The sequence below is a fragment of the Pleurodeles waltl genome, chromosome 4_1 (assembly GCF_031143425.1).
Source record: "Pleurodeles waltl isolate 20211129_DDA chromosome 4_1, aPleWal1.hap1.20221129, whole genome shotgun sequence".
Taxonomy (NCBI): domain Eukaryota; kingdom Metazoa; phylum Chordata; class Amphibia; order Caudata; family Salamandridae; genus Pleurodeles; species Pleurodeles waltl.
The window spans coordinates 1003899108-1003916805 of NC_090442.1; the positions used below are offsets into that span (position 1 = coordinate 1003899108).

Consider the following 17698-nt stretch of genomic DNA (forward strand, 5'->3'; position numbering starts at 1 on the left):
GTAGATGAAATGCAATGCGTCTATGTCACAGAGCAACAGGTTGTACAGTCTTATCAATATGTAATTGCACCTCTTTCATTTTCAAACAACCTATCCCTTCAAAAATTTCATGATACTGGCTCAGAAGTTCCGTTACTGACTCTTGGTGTATACTGAGTGCAAAGGTGACGACTCCCAAATCTTCAGACGTTTTGCACCCCAGCAACATACCACGTCCTTCTGCCACATAAATTTTAGCTAGAATTGTCTTGGACTCATGGGTAATGGTCGTGTCAAACACTCCTCTGAGAGCCAGTGGAGTAGTCTGTCCATAGGCATAAACTTTTACCTTTGCTCTTGACAACACTGGAAGTGGGGACATTTTGCAGTGTTCGTTTGCAGCCAAAATGTTAATCGAGGCCCCTGTGTCAATTACTGCTAGAACCTCATGGGTACCTAACTGAATTTGGCACTTTGGCAATTTTGTTGACATATGAGAAGGACTTCCAAGCGAGAATATCGAGTGAACTACATGCACTTCCGCTTCATCATCGTCCATGTCGCTACCATGTTCAGATTGGCTGGCCGCCACATTGATGGAAGCGTTCCCGGTCCGGGCTTTGCTCGATCTACGCACCTTCACAAAGTGATTTAACTTCCCAGACCCAGCACACTTTTTCACTCTGGCTGGGCATTAAGATGGTCGATGTGACGGTCCGCCACAATACCCACAAGGCTTCGTTGGAGGCTTGTTAACACGGGATCTCGGCATATTTGAAGCTGGAGCTGCTATGTTTGTAGATTCTTCTTTTATTGGTCTCTCTAGGGCTGCTTCCATATGGGATGCTCGGACTTTGGACAACTCTTTAGTTCACCCCATCTGAAGAATGTTGGGTAAAGACCTTCCGGACTCCTCCAGGATACGTTCTCTAAGCTTCACCGATGAACACCCTTGAATAATTTGCCCTCTTATTTCCTCCACTTTGTCGGCGAATCTGTACGTGCTAGCCAGATCTCTGAGTCTCATGTAGAAAGCGTCTACTGATTCTTCCGTAAGTTGACAGGCTTGCCTGAAAACAAACCACTCATAGTCTGTATTGGCCATGGGCTCAAAATGTCTATTTAGAGCAGCAATTAATGTGACATGAGTTTTTGGGTCATCTTGAACAAGATTCTTGGATATTTTGTAGATATCTTTCCCTCCTAAATGCAAAATCAGAGCGCGTTTCTGAGTGTCTTCGACTTTGGTGGCCTCAAAATACCACCACACCCGTTCCACCCATTCTTTCCACTTAGGGGCTTTGGCCGATGGGGCCCCTTCCACGATGAAATTCTAGATGGGAGGAATTGTTGACATGATGTAAGCAGCAGGTAAGCGTACTATAATCAGAAACAGTCCTGGCCTCACACTATCAAATTGTGTACTCACTGGCCCGTTGGTGGCAGCACAGACTCTGTTGAGACCGAGTAATATGGATGTAAAAAGTCATTAGCAGCAGGAGTCACCATGCGACTGCAAGAAGAAAATGAACAGCAAGATGATCAGGAGCCTCCACAGACACACCGTTCCCACAGGAGTGAAAATTAAAATTGCAGAAACAACTCAGGCACCTTCACAGCAGAGCCAGCAGCACCAAAGTTCCCCCACACAGGCTCAGAATAGTGCCCTTGAGAAAGAATATTTTCATCCACAAAGGACAGCACAAAAACCGAGCCCTTCCCCTGAAATTCGAGGTGGGTAGGGCTTCTTGTGCAAAACACACCGGCAGCAGCGTGTGCCTTTGGAGAGAGACACAGCCAGAGTCAGGCATCCAAGAACGGCAGGAAAAAACTCCTTCTGAGGGAGGAGGGCATGGCCTGCAGACAACGCCTCTTATCCGTGGCACGAGCACCACAGGAGCAAGCGGCCACCAAAGAAAGGAGTGAGGATTCGGAGATACCACAACCTTCGTCGCCAATGTAATGTCGGCGATCCTGCTGACATTAAAACTGCCGCATTGAAAATAACTGAAGCCACACAGCTTATTAATTTGCACTGGCAGTCTTGTCCGGGCTGGGTGCAGCGGCGAGGTAACGTTACGGACGCAACCACAAGATCTCTCCATCACCACCAGCCTTTTCCTGCCACGGGCAAAACCCTTTTTATTTATATAATAGCCCTGATGACACCAGGGCTGAACCACACTAAAACGTAATAAACGTGGGTAGCACACACATGTGGTGCTTACTCCAAACTTCTACTCAGGCCACCCCCACCCATGCTAGTGTCCCAGTACCAGTTCCGTCACTGGTACGCGACACTACAAAGTCCAAACCAGGCACACAAGTTCCCTTATTCTTATTAACTTCTCCACATTTGGGGGGAGGCGTGGCCAACAAGATAGCCGTTCGGATGCACTAAGCTGGTGCTCCCGTCCCACAAACAGCATCCTACAGAATCCTTCCCTTCCTGATGGGCACAAGAGCCCCTAAAGTGCCACATAAGATAGCAGCAGCCACACAGCAAGTTTTGAGAGGGCTTTTAGCCCCCTAGGTACCTGTTCACAGGCTCCTTAGAGTGAAAAAATACATAGGCGTGGAGTCACCAGCCTGCGTACACACAGAGCAGGCAGCCTGTCCGATCTGAAAGCAGCACAGCTGGAGGTGCTGAAACAGAAAAGCCTGAGGGCCCCTGAGGGCTGAGAGTTGGCTGAAACTGCTGAGGTGGGCCATGCATCGGACCGCACATACGTGACGGAGTTGGCTTGCTTACTCAGTCACTGGTGAGCTAGTCTGTGGGAGGACGTAGAACGAGCTGTGGCTGCAGTGGTGCTGTAGCTGTGGTGCACATGCACCTGCGATTTGGATGGCGAGGGGATATCGGGCCGCCCCCCCCACCCCTCTTGTGGCCCACTAGGGTGGCCTATGACAGTCAGACAATTGGAGGCTCTAAAGGCTGTCACAAAGACCAGGAGCAGATTCACAGCAAGGCCATGTGAGCTCTGCGGGGAACTGTGCCCTTGAGACTGCTGAATATCAAAGGCCCAGACTGAGAGTTTTTTTCCCCTATGACACATTGGCTGTTCAACGATGTGAGCGCCGACATGAGCCCTTCACCCCACTCTTGCCCCTTACCTGCAGAAGAGGCCCTTGTGGTGCACTGCGCCCGTAGCGGTGCTTTGCCGGTGGCTGCCCCTGGACTGTGTTGGAAGTATTGCACCACGGCAGAGGTGAGGTTTGCACTGCGATGTAGGTGGCTTGTGGTGTTGCACGAAGTGGGGCGACCTGGCCCTCCAGAGGGGCGAAGAGGCACAGCAGTCGATGACAGGCTGGGCCCCCTGGCAGTGCTGCAGGAAATCGGTTTGAGTATGGGTGGCATCCCAGCTGGGGGGGGTAGGAGGGCCCCCGTGCAGCACTCCCTCAACATCATTGTGGGCAACGCCAGAAGAGTTGCGGGGTGCCGAACGTTTCTTTATTTATCTCATCTCAGTGCAACATTCTTGGGGATGTCTGACGGGGCACCTGTACTTCTCCCAGTAAGACAACGTTATCCCCCACTTGAGATGGAAGAGGTTGGTGCACAGTGGTCCTGATGCCCCGGTAACATCATAATCCACCCTTGCTCTACGGTTAATAAATCACCCATGTGGATCAGCTTGGAGACAGACATTGTCCAAAGCCTCTTCCCCTCAGTGCACTGGCCTCAAGTGAATATTTGGGACGATTCCAAGTTTTGGGGGCACCCCCTCTCCACTTTTGTTACAGCATAATAGGGGTCAGACCGGGGAAACCTTCAGCTGAACCTGGGCAAGTTTGCGTGCCCCTCCCAAGGAGTGCGAGTGCTTGCTGTTGACAACCATGTGGGGCCACACTATTCCCGGAGATCATGTTGGTATGGGATAAAAAGCCCCGTATGTCTCTACAGTCTACTATGGATCAATTTGCACTGCAAGGATTGACAAGCGGCGTGCAGATGATGGAGCTGGGGGGTTTTCAAACCCTGCAGTGTCCGACAGGTGCGCAAATTCTTGCAGCCATCAACGCCTCTATCACAGTGGTACAAAGCAAAATAGAAGCAATAGCATTGGACTTGAACTTGCTGATGTCTGGAAAGTATTAGAGAGATCAGATGAAACAGAGAAACAAGTCAGCACACTCCAATGTGAAATGCAGTCACTCAAAACTGAAGAGATGGAATTGAAGTCCCAGATGTGGAAACTGGAACTCTGTGCAGAAGATGCTGAAGGAAGAGCCCAGAGATGCAATCTGAGATTCGGGAGATTTCCGGAAAAGGCTGAGGATTTGTGGAAAATTGGGTAAGGGCACAGCTCCCAGATATTGATTTGTCCGAATTTGTTGTGGTAGGGAGAGCACATAGGTCGCTGGCACCCCCTCTGCCACTGGGGGGGCACCCCCAGGACTCTTACTGCTAAAATACTCAATTACAAGGACAGAGACACCATATTACAGGGGGCACGCAGGAGGGGAGTCTCCACCATTGACAAGCATGTGATCTGGATATTCCCAGACTATACAGGAGCGGTTCAGCAATGACAGTCGTACAGTGGGGTCGAACAGAAGTGGAGATTAATGGGACTATAGTGCATGTTGTTATGACCTGCCAAACTCTAAGTGATGCATGATGGCTGCTGACACTTTTTGTATACGTCACCGGAGGATGTATGGGGCTGGCTGGAGATTTTTGAAGATGGCAGAATTGAGTCAAGAGGCCAGAAAGGTGCCGAAGGTAACTCCGGGGGCACACAAGTTGGAGCTCCCAGAAGCAGAAGACAGAGCAGATGAAGGAGGCACTCAGACTCTGGGGCCTGGCTAGTGGTACAAAAGGATGGTACGTTAGACATAAAAAAGCAATGACAAGACCGAAAACAAACCAGGGCACTGGTTGAGATGGTCACGTCACCTGAATCAGCTCAAAACGGTTCAGATCGGATGGAGGACTCCACACCCACTGACGTCAAACTGTCATGCCATTGGTTTCGCATCTGAAACCGCATTTCCACATAATGGAAATTACTGAAGGGACTCTGAGGGTATTGCCTGAGATATGAATGGTCCTCCTATAAATAATGACATGCTGGGGGAGCCTGGCCTCTGTGGAGGGGAGTGGGAGATTGGGATTGGCTTTTGCCATTATGAATGCCTTTTGATCTACCTGGGGGCTGACTTGAACGTGGATATCTATTGTTTTTTGGGACGTGGTTCGTGGGGTGGGGACCTTCTGCGGATTGGAACTGCACACATGAGCCTAGATCTAGGGTGCGTGTTATTATTTCCTCTTTCTATTGCAAGTGCAGCTGTTGGAGTGAGTGAATGCATGAGTGTGACTGAGCTAGTGGTAGGGACTCCACAAGGTCTGACCTGATTCGGAGGTCAACAACAACGGGCCCAACTATAGGTTTTGCCATTGATGGGCATTGTTAAAGTAGGAAGTGACTGATTTGTTACGTTACATGTGAGTTGTAGCACCCTTTGAGCAGTTGATGGGAGACATCTGATGGGGAGACACAAGTTAGATAAATGTGTGGTTATCCGGGGTGGAGGTTAAGTTACTTTGTTAAATCTAGTTTTGGGCAGTGCCATAGAAACTGGGGGTGGGAAAAGTGGGGGGGGGGGGAAGGACCAGACAGGAGGATGGGTACTGTCCAAGATAAAATTTCCAGATGGCTGACTCTATTTGCATACTAACGTGGAACATGAAGGAGCTAGGAAGGTTCATTAAGCACTACAGGACACACATGCTTGAGACTCATGGGAACCCAAATAGCCATGTTACAGGAGACACATTTAACTGAGGAAGAAGTGAAGAAACTACAGAAAAAGTGGAGGGGCAATTATACTCATCAACTTACTCTTTTTATGTTTGGGGGTGCTCTGGGATGGCCATTCCAACAGCTTAGTGATACAGCTGATATTGAGTGGAGATACATCCTGGTACGTGGTCGCCACGATGTAATGGAAGTCTACCTCCTAAATGTATATGCCTCCAACACTGACAATGAGAACTTTTTCACATCCTTAGAAAAGGAACTTTTACATTATGTTGAGATGGCCATTACATGGGGTTGACTTTAATTGTGCAGTAGTTGGTACAATCGACAGACACCCACCAGAACTGGGACTGCCAGTCTGACTGAGACTATGTATAGACTACAATGTACAGTATAGGGCGAGACTTCCTCTCATTGACTGCAGAGTTTTTCTACTACTCCCCCACACATCATGCACACGGCAATTATATTGTTTCTTCATCACTATTAATGGGATCCTGAACATCAAGAGGGCCGGGTACCATCTCAGATTCCTGTTGGATCATGCTCCCCTCCTCTTGGACTGTACAATGGACAGGCATTGACCTTGGGTGCCAGTGTGGAGATTCAGACCAGAGAACCTTGGGGACTCTGAGTTTAAAGTGGATGTGCAGTTGGAATTGCAGAATTATTTGAGGCCAACTGGGACTCCACTGAGGCATGGGGTACAGAAAACGGTGCATGAAAAGTGTTGATCCATGGGGTGTGCCTCGGGCAACATATGTGGCAAAACAGAAACCCCAGGGGGAAATGTGGGAGGAAGAGGCACAGCTGACCCAGCTCAAACAAAGGGCGAGAGGCCCCTGGGAACTGAACCATTTTCGATATCTAGGGATTCAGGTGTTGACAGACCAGCATCTCCGATATGAAGTCGAAATGGGCCAGGCGCTGCCTGACCTGCTCTGTTGAGTTTTGTAAGAAACTGCCACTTTTGGTCACAGAAAGGCTGGCCCTGAGCAAAATGGTACTGCTCCCACGATGCCTAAATATTATGCAGAACTCCTTTTGCATGTTGCCATCACGCCTGTTTCAGCAACTTGATAGTCTACTGGTGTAGTTGATCTGGACTGATAAACACAGCCAAGTCAAACTAGACACACTGAAATAGGATCAGGAGGACGGAGGTTTAGGACTACTTGACCTTCTACTGTATTACCTGGCAGAACTGCTCAAATATGCAGTTTTGTTGTGTGAAAAGGGACCCAACTGGGAGAAAAAGTTGTTGGTGGGCCTAATGATCCCTACTGAAATCCCCAAACTACTAATGAGAGGGTGTAGAACCCCGACAGATGCGACGTTCATAGTAGCACAGGTAGCACAGGACTGGGAGCTGGCTGTGACACAAGTCATACGATAAGCGCCATATGCGAAGATACTCCCACCCTGGTGACTCGTACCATTTTTGAGGCTACAGGACTAGATGAATGTAACACCCTGGCTAACTGCAGGTACGTGGGTGACCTTTACGTGAATGATACGTTCCTAATATTTGCTAAAGCACACAAATTATGTGGTGTGAGTCCAGGACAATTTTTACAGTATGCTGGTATCTCGTGTATGGCTCAGGAGATTTGGACCAGTTATCCTGATGAACCGATGGAATCTCAGCTGTTGCGAACCATACTTAATTCGAGAGTACACAGCGGCCTAATTTCCGTACTTTATGCAGCCTAACAGGTCAACAGGCATATAGACATGACAAGATCTCAACAAGATTGGGACAAGAACCTAGATTCCCCCATAACAGATAGTGATTGGCGGAGAGCTAGGGCACAAATACGAGAGACATGGAAATGCTAGGATCAAATTAACACAATTCTATTTCCTACAGAAGTTCTATCTGACTCCACAATGACTTAGCAGGATATATCCAATGTGCTTTGCCGAGTGTCCATGATCTAGTATATCCCCTGCTGGATTCTCCCATTTGGTGTGAAGTTGCGGAATACTGCACCCATCCTGGCTGTGAGTTACGGATGCAGTGAACCAAATAATGAGGATCGAGCTAACACAGTCTGTCTGGCATTGCCTTCTGAGCCTAGTGCCACTCCCTAGGGAAGGTTGCAAAATGAACTACTGATTTCCACTCCTGGGCCTCGTTTTGGCCAGGTGCCGACCAGCCATCCACTGGATGCAAGCAACGCCTCTGGCATATGAAGGATGGAGTAAGGATTTGCTAGAATGGGCGATGGCAGAAGGGATACGTCTCAGAGGAGTCTGTATGGATGAAAACACAGAGTGAGATATTGTGAAATGGGATGAGATAGTGGATCGTTTAGAGGGACAGCAAGTGGATGAGGCAGAGGACCCGCCAGAGGGGTCTCCCTGAGCAGATATAATCTCTCTTGCAACCCACTTAACAGGCCCATGTGAGACAGACTGCAGTCAAAAGGCTACACTTCCCGGAGCAATAAGTGATGATAGTGAGGATGCTTGTACTGGTGTCATGAGCATGTGTATGTGTGCTGAGTTTATCCCTGAGCCATTGGATCCCCACCCCCTTGGGTCTAAATGGTACTTCTAATGTGCTAGCTTCACAGGTTCTTTTCCTTTGTCCCTGGACCCCATCTCAGAATACCCACTGTTCTGTACCTAAATACTTTGAGCATGTGATATATTGTGAATTTTGTGTTATACAGAACATGAGAGCTACTGTATGGCACTGCTATTTGTTGACTTGTTTTATTGAGTAAAAATTTAACAAAATATATATATTGTTTAAAAAGTCTTCACATTCAGTGAACAATCTATTAGATCATAATGTGCTGTAAAGTAACCCTTGAATATCCAACAATAACTAATATTAAAACGTTTGCCCAATAATGAATTTAAGGGCAATATGTACAAATCTTTTTTTGAGGTTGTAAATGGCCTGATTCGCAGAATACTGACTCGCGGTGATGTATATTAGTGTTTTGGACCGTTCACAAAACATTAACATTTTACCACCTTGACAAAGGTGGTGGTAACCCATTTGCAAATGGAAAATGGTCCCTGTGGGACCTCTTCCACTTTGACAATGTACAAAAAATGTTTTTTAAGAACAGGCAGTGGTCCCACGGACTACTGCCAACCCTTAAAAAATAGAACTTAAAAGTTCAATTTTCTTTTTTTTATTGCGTCGCATTTAAAAAAAATTTTTTGTTTAAAAGCAGTCACAGATGTGTTGGTCTGCTGACTCCAGTAGGCCACCATCAATGTGATGTCAGCAATTCCTTGTGAGTCACAAATTGAGACGTAGCCTCATTAATACTCACGAGGTAGTGACCCAAATTAGGAGTTGCTATTTTAAAATATATTATTTTGTACGTTAGTAATGCATGTTTATACCTGGGGACGCCATGTTAATGAAAACAATGTTTCCAGCTTGTTTCCCACCTCATAAATCCAACTATTACAAGTAAATTCCCACTGAAGTGGGAATAACCATGTGGACCCATTTTTTCTGCATAAACATTTGCACAAAATTTCAAATTCTGTGGAGTCCAATTTTTGCTATAGAGTTCCAAAGAGGTCTTCCATAGCTGAGATTCATTTGCCAATAGGAGTATTCCTCTAAACTTCACCACATTTAGTTTAGTGGCAATGGAGTACCCTAGTTTGGAGAGATACCCTGGTATCTTGCCAGCAGTGAGGCTATGTTGTTATTTATTGTTAGCACAGCTTTAATCAAATATAATGTACTCCAATGGATAAGGTCCAGCTATTAATGTGTTGGATGGTGAGGAAAGAAATGAAACAATAAGGCTTGCAAGGGGATAAATGTTATAATGAGAATTTCTGAACTGGGACCATAAAGGCACAGGCTTTCAACAAGTCTGGTGTATACCTAGGCAGTCTGCTGACCCAGTCTTCTGTAAGTGACTGCTGCCGACCAGGAAATTAAATTAAGTGTTGACAGCAAAGTGGAAATGTAAAAACTGCATTCCATAGCATACAGAAAAGGTGGCAGGAGTATGGATAAAGTATTAAGACTCAGAACTGTAGGAGTATTGTGATCACAGGATTTATTTCCTAACATTTAGTAGGGGTCAGTTGATCATTAAGGAGGAAACCATCTACGTCCAAGTGAATTTGGATCTCTTAAATTTATGCATGTACCATAATTGTATTCTGAACTGAGATTAGAAAGGAGTTAAACATTTAATTGTTCCTCACAATTAGATTCTGGTTTCATAAGCAGGGATGTAAAGAAGGATATTTTATGTAATGGAAATGAGAAAAGCATTCATCACACACATGTGAGTATTTGCCATTTGCGTGTTTCCTCAAGGAAAAACACACTTTAAGAGTGATATTAACATCTTGGTTAAATTCAAGAATGTTACACGATCCAAATGTAGGGGAATGTTGAATCTAAATAAATGAACCATACAACAGATCATACAAGCATTTATAGATTATACATTGTATCCTATATATCAATCTATTCTTTTTTTAATGGAATTCTGAAGGTCAAATGCCTTTCTCATACAGAGGCTGCAAGTCTTTGAATCATTCTAAACTCCTGAGTTGCTGTATTGAAAGTGATGTCAAGATGGCTGGCACTGTACCCTATTACTTTCTTAGTGTAGCTATGCTCAGCATTGGCTAATGATTTGACGTCTGGACTAACGTCTTAAGAAAATCTACGTCCATAATTTTCTATCTTCTCAATCAATGCATTAAATGTGCCTTTTGGGAATTTTTCTTTTAAAACTGTTTAGTTTTCTATGATGTGAAGGGCAGTTTATGTAAATCTATGTTGCTGTTGTCCTGAGTAGTCACTAGTAGTGAGGAGGAAGTTGAGGAAGAAATCAAATGATAACGCAGATCTATTAATTAGAAATTATTAATGAATGTTTCAGTAGTTTGAGTGATTAACGAGGAAAAATAATGTGTACGTTTGAAAATGTGCCATCGAAGAGTGGCTGTCATCACTTATGAATTATATTAACAAGCAACTAACATGTGAATTATTGAAATGTATTAAAATAATGTAGTAGTCTGTCATATTGAGACATATAAGTTATGTTTTGCATTATATTGTAGAGCTTAACTTAGCCAAGCTTGTGACCTAGTTTTGCCAGGCCTCGTGCAAAGCTGAATATTAACGCAATGCGTGTACCGATGAAAAGGAGATGACGAAATTAAAGCTTGTATCTAAACCCGTGCAAAGCATACTGGATGTACTTTCCCAGGACTTGAACAATGGAGACACTGACTGGAGAAGAAGATGCAACATTTTCAATACCTGACGAGCCGGACGATGAGGACATCGTACAGTGAACCAATCAACACCTTGAGAACTGTGTAATAGTAGAATTCTAAGATTTGGAAAATTAAAACTATTGGATTGAGTCATAACTGGTGATTAACTGACCAATTAGGAACTGGGGGATAGTGTGGGTGGCTTTGATATAATGTCATGACAAAGGGAGAAAAAACGTCAGAACTGATGGAGAGATGTTAGGTGCAGATGTCCGAGGAGAGACCTTTTTCCGAAATTGGTGCGATGTTGGGGGAGAAGAGATTCGAGATTCTGTTTTTGGGCTCATACTCTCCAAGAGGAGAACCTGATGCGATGCTGATCGATTGATGACCTGAAGACGAAGACTGACTTTGTTGCTGATCCATACCGTGGATAGGTAGCTATGACAATGTGACTGTATACTTTTGTGCCTTTTCTCTCTACATACCAATTGCGCTGTTTTAATAGTTTTCCTTAGCTAGATGTTTTCAAATTAAATTTCAAAATTGTTCTCGCATGAAGTCCCGCATGCCACTGCTAATCTGGGTTAGTTGATGGTCCTATTCTAAGACGTGATACATACAGTGACAAATGACTGACGGACGGATTTGCTGAACTCTGCTACTCATGTTAATGTACTTTTCCTTGATTCATATGTTGACTTATGCTAATTCTTTAGTATGTATTCTATCTCAAGTTTTGATTAGAGATTGTTTTATTGGTTATTACCAATCAAGTAATCTTGATTGATTTGAATAAAGTTAAATTAATCTCTTGACTTAGTATTGTAACCAATAGGGAAATAAAATTGCTCAAACGTATATTGAGTTGTGGTTATTTATGGCTGCAAGGTCATGGTATGATGTTACCAACTGTCGATTAATGATTGCTTATGGATATTGATTTAGCAAATTGATTACTGAGAAACATTGGTCGCTTCATAGCTAGGATACTCCATGCGGATCAAAAGGTTCATCGACCTATACGCGTCTCCTTGTAAGTTTACTTACTAAGGACCAGGCGCGCTAGCACAAAGTAGGGTTATTTCATAACATCTGTACTTGAGCATACACAAGCTACTCAATAACATCACCAAAGACCACCAAGGGCATTATGGGTTATGGGACTATACAAATCTGCAGTACAGAGAACAATTTCTGGGTCTGAAATATAACAGAAGGCTTTAGGAAGTCATTAGGTGCATATTTTTAATGAATGTTTGGAGATAATGAAATATCATATGACTTTGTTTACTCCAAGGGTTGACAATATTAGTTCATGAGGAGTGGCTCTAAGCTACATTTTCAGAATGCCCAACTTATATGCAATGAATCTGAATGGAATTAACTATATTATGGTTATTGTGAAAATCTGGTTTCACCCCACTCCATAGTCATTCTGCACTATAGTGATAATTTGGAGTCTCACACGCTCCATGTACTTTGTTTGCCACCAACCAGTTGTCTTTGCCCCCAAAATGTCACAACCTCGTGCCTCAAAATTTGATAAACTTAGAACAGTAATCTACCTTCTAAAGCGCTAACCCAAACTAGAAATTCCAGGATGCACCTTTGAACTCGCCCCACGTTCTAAAGTCCCTTTTCATGCATCCCACTGAAAGATCACAATCTTTTCTAAAGTTGTTATATTAATTCAGCACTTACTAGTGTAGTATGGTGGGGCGACGTCTTGTATCATGACAGTCAGGGTATATTCATTGCCCACTGCTATATTATTTGGATCTTCAAAGTTCAGATCACCATTCAGCTGAAAACAATAAAAGAGAACTCTCAGTAAAGCCACTTCCTATTCACATTTGCCACTGCTTGCAAGCAATCCCGCAGCCTAGATATTGGACATGAAGGGATAAGGGCAGTCCACTACTGAAGGACAGAGCCTTGTGCCTTTGAAACTCACTTATCGTAGATTTTCTTTGAGCACCACTTGGAGATGCACCAACCATCTCAAGTTTCCAACAGGCACTAAAGGCCACATTCAAAAAAACGTGTAGTGGAATAACTTTGCAGATGCCAGGAGTATCCCTAAAATGCTTTAGTGCAAACCCAGTACACATAGACTTACTCAAACGCCTCTTTACTACCTTCAAGGCACCTCTAAGTGTGGCCCTAGAAGCTTCTCTGTAAATACTCTGTACCCTGAGTGGTGCATGTCTGCATCAATTCTTTTGCCCCAGAAAAAAGCTTTGTGAATTGTGTGGTTTGCTTCCTCTCCATGAGGTATTTCCCATCCTCACAAATGGAGCTATCAACATAAAGATTTTTTAATGTGTTGTATGTGGTAAATGTTTTGTTTCGATACATTGTTGCAGCTATTTCAAAAGCTTGAGTTAGTATTGGATGTTCCCTGGCACTCAGATTTAACCTAAATTACATAATTACTTCCACACCGCATTGGGTACCTCTTGTTCCCATGAATTCTTCTTCTAGCCTTGCTCCAACATTATCTCTAAATAACATGAAATTCTTTGAAACTGAGTGCATTATTAAAGCAATGAACACTACCTGCCATCTTATCTTATGACAGAGGTTGTTCTGGTCTTAGCCCCAATCATCTCAAGAAGCAGATTTCACTGATTTTGTCTGCCATCTATACCACCTGACCCATAGAGAAACTGAGGATATTTGGATCTGGTTTGTCAGGGAGCAAATTACCTTCTCAACATTTGGATAATCTTAATTGAGGACAAAATACTGCAGCCCCACTTCTAAAGAGGCTCAGTGACACCAAGCTCCCTGGCACATGCAATCATGGTCTGGAGAGTAACAGATCAGGTCCTCAACTTTATTTCACTAAAATGCACAAATCCCCCCTCTGACATGTGACACTAGCTGTGCGCCTGCCCTCCTCCAGGTGCTGATGACTGACTGCTGCAGAGAAGCAAAGCAATCACTCCTTCTTTCTGGGCTACAAGTTTTAGATTTTACTCTGGGGTCTCCGCAGTTTTATGACATCTCAAATTTAGATCTCGCCTATGAGACAGCTTGTAGCTGTATGTAAGCAAAAGCCTATTGTCGCGTAGGCTCACATTATCCTAATGAGACTACTGGACTTTGAGCAGCAAGATCATCCACAGTGTGGAGGACTGAGTCTGACCCACGGTGGATGAAGCTTGTCACTCCAAATCCAGGTTTTGCTCTGGCTAACTAGCAGTGCCTCATCTCTCCCAAATGGTAGAGATAATTGGCAGCCGAGCACATGACATATCGGTACTTCTCAGGGAACTCGTGGTCACTCAGGTCACAACCGGTTCTCTCATACACAGTTCAGTCTCATATATAAATGACAATAAAGGCAGTATAAGTTTTAAAGATTGGTTTAATAAATCAACTGCATTTTGGATAGCAAAGCATGAACTGCAATAACCAGAACTACACAACACACTGATATTTAAATAGTGACGATGAGAGTGAAGCACAAGAATAAGGCTATCATAGTGTCATTAGTATCAATGGATTATTCCCTCTCTAAATTATATTTCGAGCACAGCATGTTAAGCTCTAAGCCTGCCTTTCAGGTTCCCCCCGGAGGACATCAACCCTCATTCCTGAGCAAAGGCCTGTAATCTGCGTCAGCATCTGCAACAGGGCATTCAGCATACAGTTGTGGTTCTCTGGCTGGAATCTCCCTCTTGACGTGTACTAGGACTAGAAAGTGTTTTTATAACTAACACACCAGGTGTTCTAAGAAAATGTCCCTACGTAAGGATGTGTATTTTCTACGAATGTTGGAGACTAAACTTCTACCATGTTTACCGGCAACGTACCAGACTGTAGCCTTGACTGAAGCACAGGGCGATCAAGAATGCATTGTTTGAGAACACAGTGCTGAATGAAGCTAAACAGTGTGATAGAAGAAATTAAAACAAGACCGTAAAAACTGGTTATTGTAAAATAACAGTGCGAAGCTGAGTAAAATATATCTAGGGCAAAGTGCACAGCGGACCAGCATGTTAAACTAACGTGCATGGAGCTATACTTAAAATGGCTACACAACACCCTCCCCTTGTCGGTAGAAAGTGGTTCAAGCCAAAGCTAAAATACCCTAACCTAAAATATATGTAAAACCCTACTTAATTTTGACAAGTTAAGAGTTCACAAAAGCATATTACTTGACAATTTATAAGTGAGCATGCGGCTTAGAGCCAAATTCTAAGAAAAAATGTCAATTTAGAACTGTTCCGAATTAATCACAACTTATGGAAAGCAAGAGATCTTCCACTTCGGCAGATGACAAAACCGGTAAATCTGCGCCAAAAACGACTAAGGAGCAGGTGTGTTCAATAGCCCCAGTATCAACCAAGGCGGCATCCCGTGCAGTGCCCATGAACGAGTTAATGGTAACTTGCTCCAGGAAGAGTAGCTCGTAATCAGCTTCTCTTAGCAAACGCAACGGCAGTGCGCATGTCTGGAAATGAACCCTCAACGAGAACATCAACAGATCAGCATCAATCACTGAGGGGCTTTGCTGTGAAAGACAAACGTCCAGTGCATGTTCAAAAGAGCACCAACGGCACCGATCCCCATGCTTTAAGTGGGATGAAAAAGGTGGGGGGTCTCTACAAGGGACATGGCCTAAATAAAGGCCTGACTTAAAACATGTGAGCTACAATCCTGTGGTTCACATAGTATGCTGCCTGACCACTATTTGGGTGCCTATTTGTGAGTTGTCTGCTATTGCATCCAGACATACCACATAACAACAAACATATGCCCAAGACAATCAGACCTATTGCCTTTGTGAATGCTTGTTTCAAGTTTGATGTAAATGGGTAATATCAATGAGTTTGTTGTAAATGATTAGAACATGGAATTACATTTGGCACATAAATAACCATAACTCTGAGCACACTGGATAGAGGCCAAGTATTGAATGAGCATATAATCTGTGCACTGTTATATCCCAATGACTCACACAGTTTTCAGACTCAAACTCCAGATCTCTTAGTTGTGCCCCATTATGAACACTATCGTAGTACAAGAACTCACCCTGACACCTAAAGGCTACTTAGCTCACATGTACCATACATGCATTGGACAACCCAATATGTCAACATTTTAGAAATGAGGCTTCTGGCTTTGCTGTGCAAAATTGTACTAAAGCAAAGAAAGTGCACAAACGTTAACAAATTCAAAGTTTTTACTTCAGTAAAATATGCAATGTATATAAAGTAACATATTGCTAAAACCATTTGGCAAAGCCAATAGATCCCAAAGGCGAGATCTACTGGCTTTCTCAATGCTTGTCTTATAAGCAGCCAAATCTGCTTCAATATCAAGTAACACTAATTCTATTTAATCTGCCAGTAAACATGATACTTTTGTTTTAGACCCAACAATATAGTTGTATGTCTCTTGAATACAGCAAATAATACACAGCAAACTCACAAACAGTTAAACAAAGAATTTGGATGGTCAAGAGTGCAGTGATAGTTATTTCACTCTGCTGCAACCACAGGTAACATTGCACATCCGAGTTCTTTAATGTGAGCAATTAAGAGATATTATTAATCTTATCACTCATAAAGTTAACATCTCTTGTAAAATAAGGATTTCTCATAAACTAATTAGAAGTAAATATTTTAACAGAATCTTCGTTCCCTCAAATGTTTACCAACATCCTAGTTTAAAAATCAATAATAAAAACAATCGAAATGTCTCAACATTTAACTAAACAGCAATATACCACAAAATCACAATCAATTCAATAACAAGCATTAGAATGAAAAAACAAATAGAATTACATTCTAGGCTTGACCTCCATAAAAGAGCAGAAGATCCTATCAGTGATGAAACTCAAATGCAAATGTTCATTCATGGAAAACTGTTGATCCACAACTCCTGTGTCTGTGACAATTCGTTTTTTAACTCCTCCTCCCAATCACTGAACTTCCGTCCTTGTTACTGTATGCTTATGCTCAAAGAGTAGTGGAAAACTGGCATTTTGTGTCTGATTTTGATCAAACAGTATTGTTGTTGTCTCTTTCCTTTACTAACAAATGTGTAGCAAATCTTCTTTCTTATCCTGTCACGCCTATATCTAATTGATTTATTTAGCATTCACTTGCAAGAGTAACATTATAATTTGAACGAAGATTTGTTGAACTCCACAAGTTGCTCCTCTGACTTGCTCAAATTCCAAAAACATCATTATGTAAAATGTTCAGGGCTTGACTGCCTCTCTTTTCTCAATCACATACATAATTATCTCTCAAATGTGTATATAAAATATTATTATCTGCTGTTGCTTCGTGGCCAATCCTGTGTCCTGTGTAGTATGACTGTTTGACGCAGAATATAATTTTCATACAGTAGGATGCATAAGCCATTTCCTGCAAATGAGAGTATATTCAACAAGTCCCCTTTTGGCGAAGGGAGGGTATAGTTTAGCACTGAGCTAAAGACCAGCCTCTCATGAGAACCTAAGAACATGAGATAACATAGTTAATAGAGATGCTATGGGAACTTTGAATGTGGGATTAGAAATTAATCAAACCCTCAGCGCTGCACCATCTCTGGGGATGCAGGGGTCAGTGGCACATCCACGTCAAGATTGAGAGGAATGACCATCAATGAAGGTAATGACTGACGAATGGGTTTCATCCTGATGAACAGCTGTTAGTAGAAGAGTATTGATAAACATAGCAGAGCATAAAGTTGGAAGT

The 17698-nt window shown here is 43.3% G+C and overlaps 1 protein-coding gene across 1 annotated transcript in view; it reads right to left on the reverse strand.

Annotated features, from left to right (window-relative positions):
• Positions 1–17698, reverse strand: part of CDHR3 (cadherin related family member 3) — a 288891-nt gene that overhangs the window by 99856 nt on the left and 171337 nt on the right. The window contains exon 10 of the mRNA XM_069227573.1: positions 12681–12783. Within this exon, the coding sequence (XP_069083674.1) occupies positions 12681–12783 (103 nt within the window). The remainder of the gene's footprint in view (positions 1–12680; positions 12784–17698) is intronic.